The sequence below is a fragment of the Eleutherodactylus coqui genome, chromosome 7, assembly GCF_035609145.1.
Source record: "Eleutherodactylus coqui strain aEleCoq1 chromosome 7, aEleCoq1.hap1, whole genome shotgun sequence".
Taxonomy (NCBI): Eukaryota; Metazoa; Chordata; class Amphibia; order Anura; family Eleutherodactylidae; genus Eleutherodactylus; species Eleutherodactylus coqui.
Genome location: NC_089843.1, coordinates 122,528,784 through 122,552,143, shown reverse-complemented (window position 1 = coordinate 122,552,143; position 23,360 = coordinate 122,528,784). Strand labels below are relative to the sequence as shown.

At 46.0% G+C, this 23,360-nt stretch overlaps 1 protein-coding gene across 1 annotated transcript in view; it reads left to right on the top strand.

The window, feature by feature from the left end:
- The first annotated feature begins 12,706 nt into the window (after positions 1–12,706).
- Positions 12,707–23,360, top strand: part of LOC136572750 (uncharacterized) — a 67,791-nt gene continuing 57,137 nt past the window's right edge. Inside the window, exons 1-4 of the mRNA XM_066573610.1 lie at positions 12,707–12,733; positions 16,760–17,039; positions 19,678–19,778; positions 22,918–22,987. Coding sequence (XP_066429707.1) covers positions 16,841–17,039; positions 19,678–19,778; positions 22,918–22,987 — 370 coding nt within the window. The 5' untranslated portion in view covers positions 12,707–12,733; positions 16,760–16,840. The remainder of the gene's footprint in view (positions 12,734–16,759; positions 17,040–19,677; positions 19,779–22,917; positions 22,988–23,360) is intronic.

Here is a 23,360-nt window from a genome sequence, read left to right as displayed (position 1 = left end):
TGCGCTACCCTGGACAATCAGGTTAATCCCCAACACCCACATTTTTGAGTGTGCCAAAAAGACACAACTCTTTAGGGAAGCCTACCACAGTCCCTAACTAAATTTTCTCCATCTACCCCCCCTCTACATTCCCTTTCTAAACCTGACCGCATTCAAACCACTGTATCCTCCACACCCCGTATACCCTAGTGTACTTCATATTTGTACATGAACAGATAACAGTTGGTGACCAGCTCATGAAGTTTAATGCATATTACCCTACTGATTAAAAACCTGGCAGGACTATTGTACAGAATAAGCACTTGTATGTCTAGTATCACCCCCTCATAGGTTAAAAAGTCTAGTGAGCAGGGTCCTCACTCCTACTGTTTAAATTGTCTATTGGTTTAATATGGTAATGTTTGATTCTGTAAGGTAAAAAGGAAAGGGTTTGGTACCGTCTTAGTGAGTAGAACAAAATGTTTTTATTCTCGGTAAGAGAAACTAAATAATCTTGCAGACAAGATACCTTATACCTTTGACTAACCAGAAGAAATGAGGTTACAGCAAGTTTTAGAGGCTCTTTAGGCCTGTTCATAACATACCAGCCTGGTGTAGAAGTCTAAGTAGCCTTGAAAGCTTACTGTAACATCAGTTGTTCTTGTTAGCCATTAAAAGGTATATATATATATATTTTCTTACTGAGAGCAATAATTTAATTCTGTTTGCTCATGTATCATTTGGCTTGGAAAGTACTGCAGAATATGTTAAGTTTATGAAAAGACAATTTTGAGGACTTCATAGGGTTACGGTCAGGACTTTTCTAAAACACAAATCTTTTTCAACCATTCTTTAGTTGAGTTACGCATGTGCTTTAGGTCTTTGTCTTGTTGCATTCCCCAATGTTTCCTCAGGAAGAGGTCATGGACTACTTCCCTTACATTTTCCTATAGAATGTTAGGATACTCCTTAGAATGCATTGTTTCCTCAATGAACACTAGTTGTCCAAGGCAGCCAAGCTGAAAAATAAGTTTTTTGTAAACAACATGGGTTTCCTGCATGGTGGCCTTCCATGAATACCATTCTTTTTCAGTGGTTTTCTAGCAGTGGACACGTAAACAGAGGTTGTCGCAGTTTGTAGAGTCTTCTGTAGATCTTTTGCTGTTACCATTGGCTGCTTTCTCACCTCTTTCAGGATTGCTTTTTCTGCTCTTGGAATGAGCTTAACAGGGTGTCCACTCCCAGGAAGAGTAGCAACAGTCCCAAATTTTCTCAAGTTGTAGATTTCTCTTGCCATAGATTGATGTATGCTCAAGTCTTCAATGTCTGATTGTTCTCAGTAAGAAAAACCAAGTAATCTTGTAGATATGATACCTTTTAATGGCTAACAAAAATACATGATGTTACAGCAAGCTTTCGGGGACATCTCGTCCCCTTCGTCGGGGTAATGAATGAAACTAGTTTGGATGGCACATAATTATAACATACAGATGCAGAGGGGAGGAGAGGAGAAAACATTCCTGTTGATCTAAAGAAATGTTCACACACAGAAATTTAAGACTGTTTTGCACTCAAAACCTTAAACAACAGACAAACTGAGCCACAACATAAATCCACTGCGCTCAGGACAGTTTTATGAAGTGTCTTAGCTCTCCTTCAACCTGCACATGGAAGGAGATGCAGCACCACCTATTGGATGGCAACATTACTACAAGTCAAGTTCTGAATTTTTATGAAGTTTTAACCCATTCCCGCTCCAGGGCGTAAGTTTACATCCTGGCAGCGGGGTACTTCCCGCAACAGGACGTAAACTTACGTCCTGGGGATAGCGCGGGATCACATATGATCCCGCGCTATCCCGCAGCGGGAGCCGGCTGTCAGTCTCAGCAGGCGTCCCGCTGCAATAGCGGGGGGGGGCATCGGAGATGCGCCCCCCACTGTTAACCCCTTCCCTGCCGCGATCTATGTAGATCGCGGCAGGGAAAGAGTTCACAGAGGGAGCGTGCTCCCTCTGTGTCTTTGGCTGGCAGTCGCGATGTTATCGCGAGAGCCTGGCCTGTCGCCATGGCAACAGGACGCCAGACACTATTGCCAATGCCTATTATCGCTGTATAAGCGATAAGGCATGGCAGGGCAGTAGCCCTGCCATGCTTTATCCCAGCGATGAGCAGTACTGTGGTCAAAGCCCCCCAGGGGGACACAAATGTTGTAAAAAAAAAAGATTAAAAAAATGAATTAAAAAAAAAGTTAAAAAAAACCTTTTTTATGCTTTTTCTCATATTAGGATAAAAAAAGGTTAAAAAAAATTAAAACCCCACATGTTTGGTATTGTCGCTTCTGTAACGACGCGTACAATATGCTGCACATGCTTTTGAGTGTGCACGGAAGAAAGCGTGAAAAAAATGCTAAAATACTAAGGGAAAGTGCTAATTTTTAGCATTTTGCCTCCCTAAAAACGCAATAAAAGTGATCAAAAAAGCCGTATATACCCCAAAATGGTACCAATAAAAAGTACAGCTCGTTTCGCAAATAATAAGCCCTCACAGAGCTCCATACATAGAAAAATAAAAAAATTACAGGACTTTGAATGCAGCGATTTAGAAAAAAAAAAAGATTTCCAAAAAAAGGGTTTTTATTGCAGAAAAGTGGGAAAAAAATGTAAGAATTTTGGTATCGTTGTAACCGTACCGACCCACAGAAAAAAATGGATTGTGTCATTTATGCTGCATGATTAACGCTGTAAAAAAAAAAAATCTATGGCAGAATTGATGCGTTTTCTCTCCCTGATATCATAAAGAAAAAAAAAAAGTTTTACAATATAGTCAATGTACCCAAAAGTGGCACCAATAAAAACGGCAGCTTGCCACGCAAAAAAACAAGCCTTTATTACGGCCGCTTCGTCGGAAAAATAAAAAAGTTATGACTTTTGATAAATGGAGAAGAAAATCCGCCAAAAATCATTGTGTCCTTAAGCCCAAAATAGACCATGTCATTAAGGGGTTAAAGAGAGTAAGAAAAAAAAAGATTGGGAAGAGGATGTCCCACTTGACCTCCTTCAGACTGTTACAGTACTAGTAGTGTGCACAGGTACGCACGGCACGGGACTCCCTGACCCTCACCCACGCCCCAATGGGGGGCAGGTCCAGGCTGCCAACACTGACTCTACACTGCCTAGTGGCAGGACAGGGAGGAACCGCCGTACCTATGCAGATGACAACTTACTAGTACTGACAGGCTAGGCAGATGGATCGAGAGCTGGATCGAGGCAAGGTAACTACCACTGGAGCAGGGCCGAGGTCAAGCACACAGGGAACTGAACCAATAACTGGCAACTGCTATCAGCAGCTGCCAGACAATATTCAGGAGTCTCCGCCCCTTGTGTGGAGACCAATCAAGCCGGCTGACCGGAGCTCCCAGCCAGCCACTATAATTCACAGAGATAGAGCACGCACGCCTCTTATAGCAGAAGCACGCCACATGCCGCGCCCGCACACCAGAGCACGGCGCTGCCGCTCGCCGACCTGAACATAGGCGCAACAACATCCCAGAATGCCGTGGCCACCCCTTGCCATTGCCACCCAGGGTCGCTGACCAACCTCATGGTAGCACAGACCTTTCAAATTTTCACTAATGCAAGAATCCCAGGTTGAGGTTGATTCAATTCTTGAGGGTATCAAACATGGCCACAAATTTGTACTCCCGAATTCTTCTGTGATGTTGCGACTTGAAATTGCCCTTCAGTATAATAACTCTCATATGCTCTATGCTGTGTCCCTGACCGCAAAAATGTTTTGCCACAGGTAGTTCAGTCTTTCCCTCTTTAATTGAGTGGCGAGATCCCATTCTGGCTCAGTTTTTGTCCTGTTTCCCCGATATAAAGCTCTCCAACAGGACATTTACTGCACCAGATCAGATACACAACATTGGACGTGGAACATGTGAATGTCTCTGGGATCTTATAGTCCTGCTGTGTGTTGGGGATCCGTATCCTGTCCGCAGTCAGTATATGTGAGCGGATCTTGCAGCTCCTTACCTTACAGGGACAACTTTCCTTTTTGTGTGAGAGGGCAATGCACTCCTGATTATACAGTTCCTCAGGTTAGGAGGTTGCCTGTAACACAGAAGGGGAGGGTCCAGGAATATGGTTTTCAGATGGTCATCTCTGTGTAGGGTATGATGCAGTTTCTTTGCAGTCTTCCTTAGTACCTCTAGCTGTGAATTGTAGGTCACTACTAGAGGTACACATCTGTTTTTTCCTTTCTCCTTGTATTGGTGTAGTTGATTTCTGAGTATCCTGGTGGCTCTGGTGATTTGGTCGTCACTTGAGGTGGGATGGTAGCCCTGATTTAAAAATGTCTTTTTGAGATTGTGTAAATGTTCCTCTCTGTCTGTTGGGTTGGAGCAGATCCGGTTGTATCTGATGGCCTGGCTGTAGACTATGGACTTTTTGATGTGTTTAGGATGGGAACTGTCCCATCCAAGGTATGTGGGTCGATCAATCGGTTTCCAGTATAGGGATGTCTCTATTGATTTGTTTGAAATTTTTATGATGGTGTCCAAAAAGTTGATTTCTGTATAGGAGTAGCTTAATGTCAGGCTTATGGTGGGGTGAAATGCATTGAATTTCTCATGAAATTGTATTAGTTCATGTTCGGTGTTGGTCCAGATGATTATGGTGTCATCAATGTAGCGGAAGTAGGCCAATGGTTTGTTGGGGCAGGAGGCCAAAAAGTCACTCTCCAGTTTTGCCATGAAGAGGTTGGCATATTGTGGTGCCATTTTACTGCCCATGGCGGTCCCGGTGAGTTACAGGAATATCTATTTGTCAAAGGAGAAATAATTGTGTGGGAGGATGAATCTTGTGAGTTGTTGGCCTCAAGGTGCGCCTGGCAGGCAGTCAGTCCATCTTTGTATAATATCCTTAATTGAAACTGTACAAATGTTTGTGTTGTTAATTTAGTTAGATTGTATTTGTCTATAATTGTGATGTAGATAGTAATCAGACTATATTTTGTTAGCAGTCAATCCAAAAATCTAGGAAATTCCAAAGGGTTTGCTTACTTTTTCTTGCAACTATACTTTACTTGCAGCATTACAATGAAAAAAGTCAGGGCAGATCAATTAGATATATTACTGATGTTTTGTGTTTGATGTACAGTAGGCTATTGAACTGTTTCTTTTGGGGCTCCATCAACCTGAATGTGGACAAAGCACATGTGAAGATGAAAAAAAAATCCTCATTTAACATGCACTGAAAATGTCTAAACAGTAGGCTGAGTGATTGGGTTCTGCCCATCAAATTAGAAAACAGTCACATTGTGCTTTTACTTCCAGAAAAGGTTCCGTCTCGGGTTTGTGTTCCATGCCAAAAACTGCACAGCGATGGAAACCTGGACAGAACTGGGACAGTACCATAGAGTTTACTATGACAAAGGCACTTTTCCAACCAAAAAGACCGTCAAGAATGAAATCAAGACCAACGAGTCTCACATATTAAACTCTATAGTTCCATCCTGGTACCATCCAGGTTTCCGTTCTTGTGCAGTTTTCTGCATAAAAGGCAGAAATCCGAGACAGAACCAATATGGAAAGTTAAAGTACAATATGAAAGCAGCCTAGTATCCTGTATTTTAGTTTACTAGATTCTTTATTATTAATTATTGTTTTTTTAATCTGTCTGTAAAAACATAGACTGTTCTTGAATTTAGCCAAGATGTCCAGAAAAATCTAAGACTGACGTTGGAAACCTGCATCTAGGTTCTATCAATGGCAAAAAGAATTGGGCTACAGTCATAAAGGAAGGACAGTTGAGTGGAACTGTATGTTCCATTTCCCATATATGTATAACTATCTTAATTCTTTCCTAACACTTGATTCACTTGGATGGACTTCAAGGACTATAAATAGTTTTTAGACATCACTCACAGTCTTCTACTGTTGTGATGTTTGGAGTCTCAGCTGTATTGTGTCTACTAATATGCACGTCTGTCGCTTCTCATGGCTCCTGGAAGAAATGCCTTGTTAACCATCTTACCGTCTTTCTTAGTTTTTGACCTTGGAAAACAATATTTCTATGTACTGTAAATAGATTTCTTGAGGATGTAAATCGGAATATTGAGGATCACTCATGTTATGGACCAGTAAAGTTGTGCTCCAGATCATACAGGTTTTCAAACACACTGGAGCTCAGTTAAGATGACCATGGACATTGCTAAAAGGCGCTAAGCCCCATTCACACCACACTTTATCAATATATGGTTGAATGTGGTTTTTCTGACCCTATAAAGTAGGGATGCACAACCTGCAGCCCAATATTCCTTTCTGAATGTCCCCAAGCCATGAGGACAGACATGCCTGTGTATGTCATGGTAGTTCAGAAAGATTCCTCTGGCAAAGAGCATCCACATTAGTCGGATGCAGAGAATGGGGTGCTATAATTGGCTGCCATTGTAAGGCTATCTCGTCCGGATGCCGCCCAGGCTTCCCGTCTAAGGATTCTGTCTAACATGCTGAAAAAAGTATTCCAATGGGAAGGTGAACGGCTCCATAGGTTGTCATTTATCAGTGACCCAAGCTGCAAGCTTTAATCTCTATTTCAGCAGGTTTCCGGAATCTTGGCTGGATAGAATTGCGCAGTTGACCACACTATTTGCTCCAGGCAATTTTGCCTACTCAGAAACTGCTGAGCACTCTGTGGTGCTGTCATTGAAATGATTGGCGCAGCGGCACACATGCACGTCCTCCATTCCATTTATGTGGGGACCACTGGCAAACTCCGTTCTTGGGAGTCCTAGCAGTTAGACCCCTACCAATCATAAAGTCATCCCTGATAGGGGACAATATTAGATTTTGGTACAACCTCTTTAATTCACATGACCCTTAGCAGAAAAAGGTTGTGGTGTGTTCCATAAGATGCCCAATGTACAGAAGGCATCCAATGCAGTGAGTGGAGAATAGCACTGTAGAGAAGGCAACCAACAGTCTATACGGCATGGGAGTCATATGGCCTCCTTGCACAGGACACTGCCGAGTGCATGGGATCCTTACGAGATTCACACATGCAAATTTTTCTGCTGTGAAATTGGCTTTAGCAAATCCCAGTTGCGAAACAATATGCCACATGTTAATCTTCACTTAGGCCTTCGTCACACGGGTGTATTTGCGCAGCGATTTATGTGCACAATACACAGTAAATAGAACCCATTGATTTTGCTCGTTCTATTTCCCTGCGCATTTGTGCATGAAAATTGCGCATATTGAACTAATTAACTTAATTGTCCATTTCAAGCAGATTTTGGGGCAAATCTTCGCTGCGGATTTCACTCAGGCTAGCTTCACACAGGCGAGCGCATTATGGGGCCGTCAATCCTGGCCTCATATCGCGCTCCCCACCATGTGAAAGCCTTGTGGATGTGAGGCGTTTTCATGTGAAAATAGCCTCACATAACTGAAAGGATGCAGGGGTCCACCGGCGTGGCTGCCGCAGGCAGAGGATCGCGGAGTTCTCCCATTGCTTTCAGTGAGGGCTGACGCTGCTGCCCCACTGTAAACAATGAGGCTGTGATGCAAGATCTTACAGCCAGATAGAACATGCCGCAATTTGTTTCCAGCATCACACTGCATCGCCATGCAGGAACACATCGCTCATCTGTTTGAGCCCGTTCAAAAAAATGGGGTTCATATTTGTGTGAGATTAGTGCATCTAAAAAGAAAAAAAGTTTGGTACGGTGTTAGCCAGTAGAGCAATGTGTGATTGTTCCCAGCAAGAGAAACCAAGTAATCTTGTAGATATGATACCTTTTAATGGCTAACAAAAATACATGATGTTATACCGAGCTTTCGGGGATATCTCGCCCCCTTTGTCAGGCTAATGAATAAAACTAGTTAGGATGGCAGATAATTATAACATACAGATGCAGAGGGGATGGGGACAGCCCTCTTTATCTAAATAAATGTTCACACACAGAAATTTGAGACTGTTTTTCACTCAAAACAACATACAAACAGAGCTGAGACATACATCGTAAATCAGTCCACTGAGCTCAGGACAGTTTCACGATGTGTCTTATTTCTCCTTCAACCTGCACATGGAAGGAGATGTAGCACTGCCTAGTGGATGGCAACATTATTACAAGTCAAGTTCTGAATTTGTACAAAGTTTTAAAGCAAAAAAAATTTAAAATCATTATTCGGAAGAGGACATTCCTTTTAACATCCTTCAGACCTTTCATATTTTTCCATTTATGCAAAAATCCCAGGTTGAGGTCCAATCCATTCTTGAGGGTATCAAACATGGCCATAAATTTGTACTCCCAAATTCTTCTGTGATGTGAATTTAAATTGTCCTTCAGTATAATAACTCTCATCTGCTTTATGCTGTGTCCATGACCACAAAAAATGTTTTGCCATCTCATCCTGGCTCTCAGATTTGGCCTGTTTCACCGATATAAAGCACCCCAACAGGACATTTACTGCACAGGATCAGGTACACAACATTGGACGGGGAACATGTGAATGTCCCTGGGATCTTATAGTCCCATTGTGTGTTGGAGATTCGTATCCTGTCCGCAGTCAGTATATGTGAGCAGGTCTTGCAGCTCCTTACCTTACAGGGATAAGTTCCTTTTTGTGTGTCAGAGGGTAATGCACTCCTGATTATGAAGTTCCTCAAGTTAGGAGGTTACCTGTAACACAGAAACGGAGGGTCTGGGAATATGGTTTTCAGATGGTCATCCTTGTGTAGGGTATGGTGGAGTTTCCTTGCGGTCTTCCTTAGTACCTCTAGCTGTGAGTTGTAGGTCACTACTAGAGGTACACATCTGTTTTTTTCTTTCTCCTTGTATTGGAGTAGTTGATTTCTGGGTATTCTGGTGGCTCTGGTGATTTGGTCGTCAATTGAGGTGGGATGGTAGCCTTGATTTATAAATGTCCTTTTAAGATGGTATAAATGTTCCTCTCTGTCTGTTGGGTTGGAGCAGATACAGTTGTATCTGATGGCCTGGCTGTAGACTATGGACTTTTTGATGTGTTTAAGATGGAAGCTGTCCCATCTAAGGTATGTGGGAAAATCAATAGGTTTCCGTTATAGGGATGTCTGTATTGAGTTGTTCGAGATTTTTATGGTGGTGTCCAAAAAGTTGTTTCGGTATACAACTAGCTTAATGTCAGGTTTATGGTGGGATGAAATGCATTGAATCTCTCCTGGAATTTTATTAGTTCTTGTTCGGTGTTGGTCCAGATGATTAGGATGTCATCAATGTAGCGGAAGTAGGCCAGTAGTTTGTTGGGGCAGGAGGACAAAAAGTCACTCTCCAGTATTGCAATGAAAAGGTTGGCATATTGCGGTGCCATTTTACTGCCCATGGCATTCCCGGTCAGTTGCAGGAATATCTCTTTGTCAAAGGATAATAGTGTGTCAGAATTAATCTAGTGAGTTGTAACACGGATTCAGAGGCAACCCCATTGGCCTCAAGGTGCGCCTGGCAGACGGTCATTCCACCCGCGTGTGGGTGGCCAGGATTGCGCCATCTGGGAGGGGACCTATGGTTGACAGTTTGTTCAGTAGATCCGTGGTGTCCTGCAAGTAGCTGGTTGTATTCCTCACCAGTGGTTTGAGGACACCTTCTACCCATCCTGAGATTTTTTCAGTAAGGGCTCATTCATTCAAAAATTCAGAACTTGTAATAATGTTGCCATCCACTAGGTGGTGCTGCATCTCCTTCCATGTGCAGGTTAAAGGAGAGATAAGACACATCATGAAACTATCCTGAGCTCAGTGGACTGATTTATGATGTAGGTCTCCACTGTGTTTGTCTGTTTTAAGTTTTGAGTGAAAAATAGTCTCAAATTTCTGTGTGTAAACATTTATTTAGATCAAGAAGGGGGGTGTCCCCCTCCCCTCTGCATCTGTATGTTATAATTATGTGCCATCCAAACTAGTTTCATTCAATAGCCTGATGAAGGGGGCGAGATATCCCTGAAAGCTTGCTGTAACATCATGTATTTTTGTTCGCCATTAAAAGGTATCATATCTACAAGATTACTTGGTTTCTCGCTCTGAGAACAATCACACATTAGTGCATCTAAAAACACACAAATCTCACGTGATTCTGTCGCCCGTGTGAAGCTGGCCTCATTGTGTCGCAATAAATGAAATTCATGGTGATAACCCCCCCACATTTAAGCAACAAAGAGCGTGCTACGGATTCGAAAATTTGAACAATGACTATTTTCCTCCACAATTTTTCTCCGTTGTAAGTGAGCGGGGTTTGTTAAACCGCACTCATTTACGATGTACTGTACGTTGGCTGTGGAATGTTGGCTCACATTCCACTATTTGTGAACTTGCCCTTAGGCTTTATTCACGCATGCGTTTTCACGCCCGAACGAAAACTGCGGTATTGGTTTCCACTGAATTTGTTCATACGGGCGAATATGCAGCGCTCAAAAACATTGCACCGTAAAAAATGGAACATACGCAACCACAATCCGCGCCAGCTATTAGACACTGGGTAAAAAGATAGTTCTGGTTCTGTCTTTCAACCCATATACCCTGGCGGCTCCCATAGACTCCTATGGGAGCTGGAAAAAAGGGAGGGGGAGGCAGTTTAGGAGCGTCTGACACAGTGAGAAGCTTACAGCTGCCTTTGTTTAGGCATCTGAAGTCATTCTGAGGATTTATGCCGAGTAAGGGCTTTCCGGGCTATGGCGTATTTTTTCGCTAAAACATCACACCCAACTGTGTGAATGGACGAGAATATGCTAGTTAAGATCGGGACAAGATTGCGGAAAATCGTCTATTCATGCGAATTCACGGTGTATCTGAGTGAATGTAAAAACATATCCACTCATGTGAAGGAGCCCTGTGGTGCAGGGCCTGAAGGTTGCGGGTTCAATCCCTACACGTTTAAGGTAGCTGGCACAAGGTTGACTCATCCTTCTGGGGTCGGTAAAATGAGTACCCAGCTTGGTCGGGGGTAATAATAAATAAAAAGCCCTGCGGAATAAGTTGGTGCTATACAAATAACAAGATTTATTTATTTTAGTCTGGGAATGAGGTTTTTCAATTGCCTTGGGAACCTGTCCCCATCTATGAGCAGCATAAGGTATAAGTGGCTGTTATACTATTATATAGTATACTGTTATACTCCCCCGGCTCCCCGTTCCTGTCTGTGGAAGTCAGCGGACTACTCTCTGCCTGCACTCCCCTAGAGAACAGTGTGTGCGCATGCGTAGCCGGCAGTGAGGAGTCTTCGCATTGCCCTTCATGGGTGACAGAGCAGAAATGGGGACCTCGGTGAGTATCTGGCCCCCTGTCCACGGGCAAGGCGAAATATCGCTAGCGATATTCCGCCGCTGTGGAGGAGAGAGAACTGTCAGGTCTCCGCGGTGAGCCTATCTGACAGAAAGGTTCACTGCGGAGAATCACAGGCTGCCGCGATTTGAGTCCCACAAACGGAGAATCGCTATGCTTCTTCGCTCGTGGACAGGGGGCTGCGCTTTCCAGAGCAACGCTATCGAAAGCGTGCACTGCGTTACCCACGAGTAATGCAATGGGCAATTGCCCGTGCCCTAACAGGCACATCCCGGACACCCGTCTGTGGGCACTATAAGGCCGCCTGCATACGGGCGAGTCAGATTCCACATGTGGATTCCAGCCCTGGCAGCAGCAGCTGCGCCCGCGAGTACCTGCTTTTCTTTCCCTTCATCTGTACTGCAATCCGTCCGCACGGCTCGCCGTTGGACATGCGCAGGACCGATTTTTTTTTTTTAAACTTCTGCTTAACAATGACGTGGAATCCGCGACCTTTCTGCAATGTCATTGAGAAAGGCTCCGCGGATGAAGTCAATGGAAGTCATCTGCGCGGAATCCGCGCAAAAATGGAGTATGCTGTGATTTTACCTCCGCAATGCAAACCCGCCCGTGTGCAGCCGGCCGTAGGTAGTGATATGTTCTCTTTACAATGGATTTTAAGAATTTCTGCCTTGGAGTGTACGCGGGCGTAATACGCACCAATATAGCACGTGCTGCGGTCTCTACTGCGTACGATACGTGTGACCGGCAGCATGGAAGCCCAGGGCAGACCGCTGCGGCGTATTCCGTGTGCGAACACGCTGTAACTACACGGTCGTGTAAAGCAGCGTTACATGCTCAACGCCAGGCCGGTTCTCACCGGGCGGGCAGATCCTGCGCTGGCGGACGGTTTATAGCAAATCAATCCAGCAACCGTGCGATTCGCGTAAACCTCCATGTTGGCACAGTGGCTGCTGTGTACCCGGTTGCCCTCCTTCCCCCATATTACACAGAGCAGCAGCCCTCAGCACATCCCTCCCCACATATAACATATCCGGGGGAGCCTCTACGACGGCCGGGTGTGCGGGCGGCGGCTCCGGCAGCCTTCTTACACGGAACTAAGTCCGTCCGCCGCCGACACCGCGCAAACAACAGTCCTCGCCCGCCACCTACCGGACAATTCTGGAATAACCCCAGAGCCGCCCTGCTTTTATTTGTGGACTGTTCCATTCAGTAAATAGGGGACACAAAAACATTATTTTGATGATTTTGGATAACTATTAATAATAAACGTAAAGAAACAAATTAAACGTGTCCAGTAAAGAAACGTGCTCACTAGCTCTTCATGGACACCGCCTGCTTTCTACCGCACTGTGTTTTGTTGTACCCGCAAGCTGTTAGGCCCCCCTATATTACTGCGCCGGCTGGGTGAGAGTCTTTCGAGCGCTCCGCTGCGGGAAGGTACAGTAGTAAAACTTTGGGGAAAGGCCGGAAGCTACGGGGTGCGGGGCCGGGGCGGCCGTGGGGGCCCGCCGGCAGAGGGGGACGGGGTGAGGGGGTCGGGTTGCCCCGTATGACGGACCTGTGTTGCGGTCCGGGACTCCAGTGTCACCGGCTGTTTATATGGGATTTAGGGCCCCCCATCATTGTAGTATCCTGTCCCTGTGGGCAGCTGCCCCCTCTGGGTTGCTATGTGGCAGTCCGGGCTCCTAGGGCGCAGGCACACGGGCGCGCTTTTTGGAAAATGTAAACAGAATACGTTTTTACGTAAACTCCCGTGCGTTGTGCCGCTGTGGCGCGGTTCTGTGCCCGCAAAAGGAAACGCACGCAAAATTACACTGAGCGCAAAAATCCGTTTGCTGCTACAGAGCATACTAGCATGAGCCGGCGGTTATAAAACGTGGACGATAAGCGCTAGCGGGAAGCCTGATCCTGCGGGCAGTGTTACCGGCGTGCGAGAACGGTAGCGCAAGTCCGGGAATGTCAGGCGTAGAACCCACGCCGAGAATCCCCATAGCGGAGACAAAACATGGAAATCCGTAATTTCGTCTCGCCCCGTAACGCGTCCGTGATTTTCCCCGCCACGTCACAGACATAATCGCGCCCGTCTGTTGAAGCCCCGACTTCGTGCATGACTACGCGGCGAGTACACAGGTGTCCGGCGTCGTTGGCGCACGTTCACGCACTGAAATAGGACGTGCCGCATATTTATCCGCACATCATGTGACAATACACACATGTATAAGAACCCACGTGGGTTAGCCCCTGGGATGGCGGCACATGACCATATGCGCAAAAACACGGAGCATAGGAATATGGTTTGATGAGGTTGTTTTGCGCGCGTACTGCTGTCATTTTTGCCCGTGTGACGCACCCTTTCCGTAGACTAAAAGGCTAATTAGCCTACAAACGTCCAATGTATTGTGTGCTGCCCCCCCCCCCTCCCCTGCGTATTTGCGCCATTCCCATAGACATCTAAGGAGGTCTTTGCTGTGTAAGCGTGCCTGCACACCAGTGATCGCGATATCGCTGCGTTTTTTTTACGCAAATGTCAATAGGAGGTTTTAATGTTAAAAATGCATCGCCCAGAAATCGCAACTTTGTGCTTTGCGGAAAAGAAGAAGAAAATCCAGGAGTGCAAGGTCGCCGGCCGTATGGGGGGTCGGATTGCAGCCGGCCTTAGTGTGTGTGCCAGATAGCGCTGTACCAATTATCGAGGGCGCACTCGCGGCCTCCTGGTTTTTGTTGTTCGGCGCTATCACAAGAGTCGCACAGTGATGATGACGGTGTCGGGGCAGCACAAGAGGGGCACAAATGGCGCCAGATGGACCCCACTGACTGTAACGGGGTCTGATGAGTTCTTAGGCTGCCTAGTATTTTACTGGACAGAATGGTGCATAGTTTGGCGCTACTTAGGCGGTGACACGCTGCCATATCTTGGTCTCCCATAGTAAAATGAAGTGTGTCCCGGCCGGACCGCGAGTCTCCTGCCTCCAACTCTAGCATCATAGGACTATATGGTGCTCAGGTTTTGCGTCAGGAGACCGCGGCCCGGCCGGGATACACTTCGATATGACGGACACAGAATGGCGGCCGGAACACTGCGGTGTGTCACTGGCCGTAGTCTGAGATAGCAATGGGGATTTTTCGTGAACCGGATCATTTGGTTCTTTTAACCCCTTAATGCTATAGGAAGCAAGTTTCCATCCTGGGCGCACGCTACTTAATGCAGCGGGACGTAAACTTACATCCTATGGATGGCACAGAAGTGAGCCCGCTGCAACAGCAGGGGGCGGTGAGAACTCTGGGGAGGTTATTAACCAGTTTATGGCAGAATTCTGGTAAAAAAAACTGCAAGTTTTTGTACGTTTTCTGCAAAATATGCAACTTTTCAGCATCTTGTGAAAAAGAAAACCCGTAAGGAGGAAGCGGGGCCACTTTCTACGCGGTCTGTTCCCACTGTGTCTGCGCAGGCGGTAGACAGACCCGCTCTCAGCGTCACGCGGAGGTCCGGAGTGCAGCAGACATCAAGAACATCAGTGTAAAAACTTGAGAATCAGGCTGCAGCGTGTGCAGGAGACCCTCCGTCGTAGTCACCGTGCAGCGCTATCCTGCGCATATATATGGCGGTGGTCTTCAGCTACACTTTGCCACTTGTAAATCTTCTGTGCCAGTCCTGTCTAAGGCCTCCTTCCCATGAACGGATTTCCGCCGCATAATTCGCGTCGGAAATCCGCTGCGTTGCCCGCAGCTATTAGGTTCTATTGAACCTAATAGCTCAATGCTCACGGTGCGGAAATCCACCGCGGAATTCCGCACCGTGAAATCTCCCGTCCTCACCCGCGGCATGCTCTATTTGCCGCGGGCGTATGCGCGTCCGGCTTCCATTGCAGTCAATGGAAGCCGTCCGTTCACGCTATCTTCCGCTGTAGCACAGCGGAAGATAGCGTGAAACCGCTTCCCCGCCCACCGCGTCATATGACACGGCCAGCCGCGTCATGTGACACGGTGGGCGTGTCATGACGCGGCGGAGGTGGGCGGGGAAGCGTCATGCGGGAGCGAGGACGCCGGATCCGCAGGTAAGTTTGGGGTCTCCTGGGGGGTGCCGTGACAGGCTCCGCCACGGAACTTCGTGGCGGAGCCCGTCACAGCCGTGTGCAGCCGGCCTAAGGCCGCTCTCACACAAGCGTGTTTTTACAGCGCTTCAAACAGCGCACTAAGCGCTGTAAACCTCCATTGATTTCAGTGAGGCGTGTGCCGCGAGTTTTGAACATTGTCTGTTCTATTTCAGTGCATTTCAGCGATTTCTAACGCACCCCGTCACTCATCACAATGGAATCACTGCTTCCCTGAAGTAATGCCTGGCATTTTTGACACAAACACCTTGCATTTGCCACAAAAAAAAACATACGTTGGCGAGCCAGACTTCAGTCCGAGTTTCACGGCCTGATATCACACACACCTGTGGGAAAATAGCTAAATTGTATTGATTAATGGATAAATACAGCATAAATATTATGGCAGTGTTCCCTAGCTCCTTCTGTTGGCTGCGGTCAGCAACATTTCCACCATGTTCTCTGCTGCAAATGTCAGCTGTCAGTTTCTTCTTGCCCTTTGGGTGCGCGTGTGGACATCCCGCCTCTTAAAGAGTCATCACTCGCCCAGCTTTCGATCCTAGACCAATCCAGAAATCCACTAACTATTTAAGGCACCCTCCCCACTTACCCACTGAAGGGTGCCTGGGCAAATCTGTCTCGTATGCAAAGGTGCTTTGTGACTGACTGATTCCTGCTATGACCTGTGCCTGTTCTCAGCTTTCCCTTTTTCTCCATTCCTGACCTTGGTTTGTTCTCAGCTTTCCCTTTTTCTCCATTCCTGACCTTGGTTTGTTCTCAGCTTTCCCGTTTTCTCCATTCCTGACCTTGGTTTGTTCTTCTCAGCTTTCCCGTCTTCTCCATTCCTGACCTTGGTTTGTTCTTCTCAGCTTTCCCGTCTTCTCCATTCCTGACCTTGGTTTGTTCTTCTCAGCTTTCCCGTCTTCTCCATTCCTGACCTTGGTTTGTTCTTCTCAGCTTTCCCGTCTTCTCCATTCCTGACCTTGGTTTGTTCTTCTCAGCTTTCCCGTCTTCTCCATTCTTGACCTTGGTTTGTTCTTCTCAGCTTTCCCGTCTTCTCCATTCCTGACCTTGGTTTGTTCCTGTCTGCTGCCTGCCCTGATCATTGACTTGCCATACTGTTATGCAATACTTCCACCTGTCGTCACCTCCTCTCTGCCTGCTCCTCCAGTACCAAGCAGGAGTTATCCTGGGCAGTTTATGTCAGTGGCCACAACACCAAGACTACCTCTGGGGTAATGGCGTGGTCTGACATACATTTTTTTCTTTAAAAAATGCCATATAATAATAGCCATATACTCACCTCTCTCAGCTACCCGCTTCTCCTGTGACTTCTGCTTGAAGAATCGAAATCTCTTCTTGTATTTTGCAGGTTGCATGGTGACTGGAAACAAGAACAGAAAGCCGCCTGTTAAACCCTGCTGTACCTCTTGCTTCCTGCACAGCCTCAGATATGGGGTGGACAGTGTTTCTTCTAGCAAGAAGGTGCATCTCCTCGTTGAGGCCTGAAGCTGGTCTTCTCCCTAGTAAAGTATGCCAGCCCTGCGTCCGACAGCTCTCTGTAGAACCAGACTGCCCGCCTTCTTTCCAGAGACGCCCTCCAGTAAGGATTGGTTGTGCGTCTGGATTCTGGGGTGACACCGCTGCTGCAGGTACAGTTAGTTGAACTATTTGCAATATCCCATTTACGGCCTTGGACACATTCTATATGTTAACAGATCTTTAACATGGAGAATGTAAGAAAAATCCGACCCTGCATAGGATCCAAATAAAACAGAGCTTTACCCAGGCGGACACTTGGCCACTCATGGAAGGAACTAACGCCTTCTGAGCAACAAGTGTTCTTAGTCATAGGATTAGGAGTTTTTATTTTGTGCAGTGCCAGGTTTCTCCTTCATCCTCCATGTCTGATGTTCCCTACATACCCCGGCACGCCAGCTGTGTATGATCAAGGTGAGGGTGTTCTGGAGTGACTGCTGTGTATCCATGCACTCTCTGGAGGTCCCCAAACACATTAAACCGAAGTTGATGAAAGTAGATGATTTCAACCAAAAGAGTCATTTGTTGGGGGATATAACTTGAACAGTTGTTTTAGCCAACCAGAGACAGACCACCACGGTGTGGAAAGAAGCTTGTAGTACTCCGTACAAGTTCTGTAAAAGCCCCTGTATGTTTGTGTATTTTACATGGAGGGTTTGTTCTGATTTTGTATGGCTAACACAGTCCTGTACATGAAGTCTAAGGCTACCTACACACGAGCGAGCCTGATATCAGGCTGAGAAACTCAGCCCGATATTGTGCTTGCCAACATGCATTTTCATGCCGATGTGAGGCGTTTTTCTGTCAAAAACACGTCCCATGACTTCTGTGTAGTAGCGATCCTCCGGCCCGGCTTTCAGGCGCGTTAGAGGATCGGCAAGTTTTTCACATCGTTTTCAATGGGAAACCTTGCATCGCACTCACGTGCATGTTGCACGCCATGTGATGTGTTTTACTTTCCCATTGAAAGCAATGGGTAATGCGTACTGAGGAACGAGGAAAGATAGGACATGCCACGACTCATGTATATGACTCCATTCAAAAGAATGGAGTTCATATTCGAACGAGTCACGCAATGCACCAAACATACAAGATTCTTAGCCTTCGGCAGATTTCACATGGTTATCTTTACATGGGCACGGACGATATCGGGCTGTGAATCACATCTAGTATTGCCCTCGCCATCCATGTGAAAGTCCCGTGATGCGAGGCGTTTTCATGTGAAAGCAGCCTCTTCTCACCTCACGGATGCAGGGAATCACAGTCGCTGCAGAGGATCGTGGTGTTCTCTAATTCCTTTCAATGGGGCTGTGATGCGAGATCACGCAGCAGATAGAACTTGCTGTGAATTGTCTCTTGCATCACATTGCAGTGCTATGCAGGAAAAAAAAATCGCTCATGTGTATCACCCCATTCAAAAGAATGGGAACCTTCCACAAATCTTACACAATTTTCTTGGCCGTGTGAAGCTTAAAAGTAAGTAATACTATTTTCTTACACCACTTAATATCAATAGCCAACTCCTGGAATTCTGACCTTAAGGTGTATGTTTGCACCATTACAAGTATTGCATGTACAGGGCGATCCAAAAAGAATGATGCAAAAACAAAGCAAATTCATTCATACGTGAATTAACATACAACAGCCAGAATGACATTAAAAGGTAGAAAACCTCTTGGAGATCCTAATGCAGATGTTTAATATGGGTGATGTTGGAGTCACTGGATCGCCTGAAACAATACATCTCCGATGCAGTCAGACCGATAACAGAGGATCCGCTGGGATGCGTCTGGGCAGGACTGGACTATGACTGGACATCTGCCGGATCTCCAACGATGCCCGTATCAAACATCTGTACTCTGCCAGCTATTTCATGTCATTCTGACTGTTGTATGCCAACCCTTTCCAATCCACTGTCTGACGTCTTCCTACATTCTGATTGAAGCTTATATAGCTCCAATGTCAGAAGACGTCCGACAGGGTATTCTTACCGTCTATTGCCAGCCACTCTGCTGTTTGAGACTCTCTGGCGCACACACACTGGCTTAAGCCAGCAGATGGCACTGTTGTATAACAGCAAAAAGAGAAAGCCTTTTAGGAAACCCTGAATCTAAAATTGGATTGGAAAGGGTTAATTCATTTAAAAAAAATCAGCTTTACTTTTACACAATTGTTTTTGAGTCTCTGTGCATTTCACACACCTTGTGCTAGTACAGTCATTTGTTAGGACATCCATTTACATATTCATCAATATCATACAAACTATTATATTTTTGGGGTGATTGACCCATAAATCATACTCTTTATTCTTTGTAATGGTTCGCATCATAAAGATAAGTTAGACAGTTTATACTTGGTAATTATTGATTTAGATCCAAATGACTGATATTTTTACAGAAGCCATTTGAGAGATTCTTTGGTTACTTCCATTCATAAGGTACGATGTAGATGTTAATCCTACAATCTTAATTAGGGCGGTTTCACACCTGCATTGGGGAATCCTCGAAACTGAACGTTTCCGTCTCAGGACGGAGCCAAATTATTCAGATTACAATGGGGTCTGTTCGCTTTGTGCCCGGCTTTTGGACAGAAGAAAAAGCTATCCATGCAGCGCTCTTTCTTCCGGTATTTTGAGCCGGATCTGTGATTGAACCTCCGGCTGGAGATTCTGACTCAGCTGTGAAAGCGGCCTTACATATAATAGTGCTTTATTATATTCCACAATGTAGTTTTCGTTCTGCTTTTTTCCAGTTCCACAGCTTATACACGGAGGAAAGCTAGATTTCTTAGTTTTCGACTACCTCTCGGAGATAACAATGTCTCTACTGACAGCGGTAAAAGCCAAGTCACCTGTAAGTATATTCTCATGAAGAATCCGTGTTGCATCCACTTCATTCTCAGGATCGGTGCGTGTCCCAGAGGTCAGACTTCCTCCAGTCATAAAGTGATGGCAAATTGTATTGCTATGCCATCACTCTATAAGAGGAGAATCCCCCTTTAAGCCTAGGGCCACACACTGACTTGTGGCCATGCAGTATAGAGGGTGATGATGGCAGCATGATGATCAAGTAAGTTAGAGTGACAGAGTGATTACATTGTGTTTGCAAAAGTATTCTTTAAAAAGCCATCGATGAGCCAATCACAGCCATTCAGTGATGTCATTCACTGAATGGCTGTGAATGATCGAGCCCTGGCTGTGATTGGCTGGCACTTAATCCAATCACAGTGCTCACTTTGCTGGAGGTGGGGTATTCAAAGCCCCATTACCAGAAAGAAACTGATATGTCAGCACGGAGGACACTGCAACTTGCCACAGTGTTGCCAGAGACCATCGCGAGGCATCGGGATGCCGCGGACCAGGTGAGTATTGATGTTTTTTTTTCTCATATAGGCTAACTAGGGCTTATTTTTGAGGTAGGGCTTATATTACAAGCCTCCCCCGAAAACCAGGGTAGTACGGCTTATTAGCAAGGGAAATCGGTAGTATCACCTTTGTTAGTTACTCCTTTCTATCTGAAACTTCCTGGAGTTCTTCTCCTCAGGTGAGGAGACTGCGAGACACACAAATATGAAACACCTTTTGAATGGGTTCATTCGCATTAGTGATGGTTTCCTGCAGGACACCATTTTGCGATGCTATGCAGGAAACAATTCGCAGCATGTTCATCTTTTTGCGATATCGCCCATTGTTTCATTGGGGCTGGTGGCAGCAGCGCCGGCCCCACTGAAAACAATGGGAGAACTTTGCGATCCTCTGTCGTGGCTGTGACAGCCACGGTGGGGATTCCCTTCATCCCCGCAGTGATGTAAGACTGTTTCCACGCGAAAACACCTCACATTCATGGGTTTCACATGGATGGCGAGGGCAATATTGGGCTGTGATTCACAGCTTGATATCGCCCTCGCCAGTGTGAAGGAGCCCTTACTGCTGATGATTAGAGGCTCCTGTCACACAGTTATAATGAAGGAGATGATGCACCCAAATCCACAGTAAATTATCTACATATGAGCGTACCCTAAATCAGAATGACCAAATGAAGCCGACTCTGAGGTCCCTGTACCTTATTTGTCACCGATGGACTTTTCACTCATTGTGGAGCTTCCAGTCCTGGTATCTTTTCTGACATCCTGTCTGTCCGTATGATCTGAATACAGAACAGGGAACAGGAGCGGAAGCGTCCGCTGGGCTGGAGCATACGAAGTTCCATCTTCCATAATTTCTACTGCACATGCGTGCTCAGGGAAATTGTGCTGTGAGTGGATGGCACTATTCAAGGTATCAGATGTGTGGGGTGGCGGAACTAATGCTAGCTAAGATACCAGTGCAACGCAGAATATGGTCCACATGGAAGTGACATCATTGGAAAGGACATAAGTAAATATTCACAGGATCGTGGTGGGTGCAGTCTGGAGCCAGACAAATCTATTAAAGCACTTTGCTGCCACATAGCCCCTTTAGGCTGGGTTTACACAGGGCGGATTTGCCGTGAAAATTCCTTCCAGAGTGTGGCTGAGGCAAATCCGCCTGCAGCTGCTAATCACAGGATTAGCCAGCCATGTGGATGAGATTTGTCAAAACTCTTGTCCACACGGGACCGCCAATCTGTTGTGGAAAAGCCGGCAGAAGCCGACGCTACGGCGTGGATTCTCCGGCCGCAGCATGTCTATTTTATTTTTTTTTCGATTGCGGCCGCGCTCTTCTCTATGGGCGCATCAGAAAAGCGTGCAGCCAAGCCGCTCCAAAACCGTGGCTTTTGAAGCAGCGCTTTCCCAGCAGAAATCTCGTGTTTTTTCGCTGCGGCCAAACTGTGAGATTTTGCGGGATTCTGCCCTGTGGAACCCAGCCTTAGGCCTCATGTCCATGGGGAAGATCAGGCCCGCTACGGATTTTCCATGGAGAATCCGTAGCGGGTCCCTCCTGCCCCGCGGACATGAGGGCTGAAAATAAGAATTAACTCACCTCTTGCCCGCTCCGGATCTTCCCTTCGCCGCGGCTTCATCTTCTCTCCGTCGCGGCCGGATCTTCTTTCTTCGGCTCGGCGGATGCGCAGGGCACGTCGGTTGCGTGCCCCGCGCATGCGCTGGCCCGAAGAAAAAAGATCCGGCCGTGACGGAGAGAAGATGAAGCCGCGGCGAAGGTAAGATCCAGAGCAGGTGAGTATATGCTGATTTTGGTCTCCCGCGGATCCGGACGGCTTCCATAGGCTTCAATAGAAGCCCGCAGGAGCCGTCCCCGCAGGAGACCTGCACAAAAATGGAGCATGGTCCATTTTTTTTCAAATCACTTTTATTGACCATCCGCGGGCATTTATCTACCCACAGGTGGTCAATGCATCCCTATGGGGGGGGGGGTGATCCCAAATCATATTTAGCCCGTGGACATGAGGCCTTAATGTTCACACTGCGGAATCATCTGCAGAATTTTCAGCGCTGACTCCACTTGTAAAACTGCATCCAAAATCTGCAACTATTCTGCCGTAATTTTTGCTGCAAATCCGCACGTGGGTTTAGCCCTTTCAATGAGCAAAATCTGCCTGCTGAATTGTGACTTGTTTCCATGCCATTTGCTATCAAGAAGTGACATGCGGAAACGTATTGGAATTCCACACTCGGATTTAGCCTATTGATAAGGCTAAAAATCTGTGTGTGGTTCCGCGGCAAAAACTGCAGCAGAATGGCCACAGATTTCTACCGTGATTTTACAGAGGGAATCCATGTTGGAAAATTCCACAGCTCATTCCGCCATGTGACCGAAGCCTCAGAGTGAGCCCGAACAATAATTCCCTCTGTGTAGGACCAGCTAGGAGGCTTTAGAGCCGCTTTGTTTTTAATTAGTTTTACATGTATAAAGCAATCTGTAGAGTTTGTCTGTGGTCTCATGAGCAGAGGTGGCATCACTTCCATCACTTCATGAAGAATGACTGCGGGGGTATAGTAGTATGCTTATGACGCAGTCCGAAATGTTCTGATAAGATTGCATTGTAATTGCAGAGCCTTGGATTTACTCCAGACTTCATACACACGGCTATGGCCCCATATCTGAAAGACCTTCATAAGTCAGGTATTTTACATCACATTAATCTGTTAATTATTCTGTATTCAGCCTGACTGCACTAAATGCCACTATTTTGATGTTTATTTAAGAAGTTTTTTTTTCTTTAACCCTTTAAGGCCTTTTCCTTTTTTTTTCATTTTAGTTTTTCCTCCCCACTTTCAAAAAATCATTGCCCTTTTATTTTTCGATCGAAATAGCTGTTTGAGGACTCGTTTTGTGCGGGACGACTTGTACTTTTTAATGGTTCTATTTAATGTACCATGAAATTTTGTGGATAACTTTTAAAAATGACTTTTTGCTAGTTTTTTAAAATTAGTTTTATAACATTTTTTTCTTGGAAGCAGCGACCAAAACACACAGTTTTGGCATTGTGTATTTT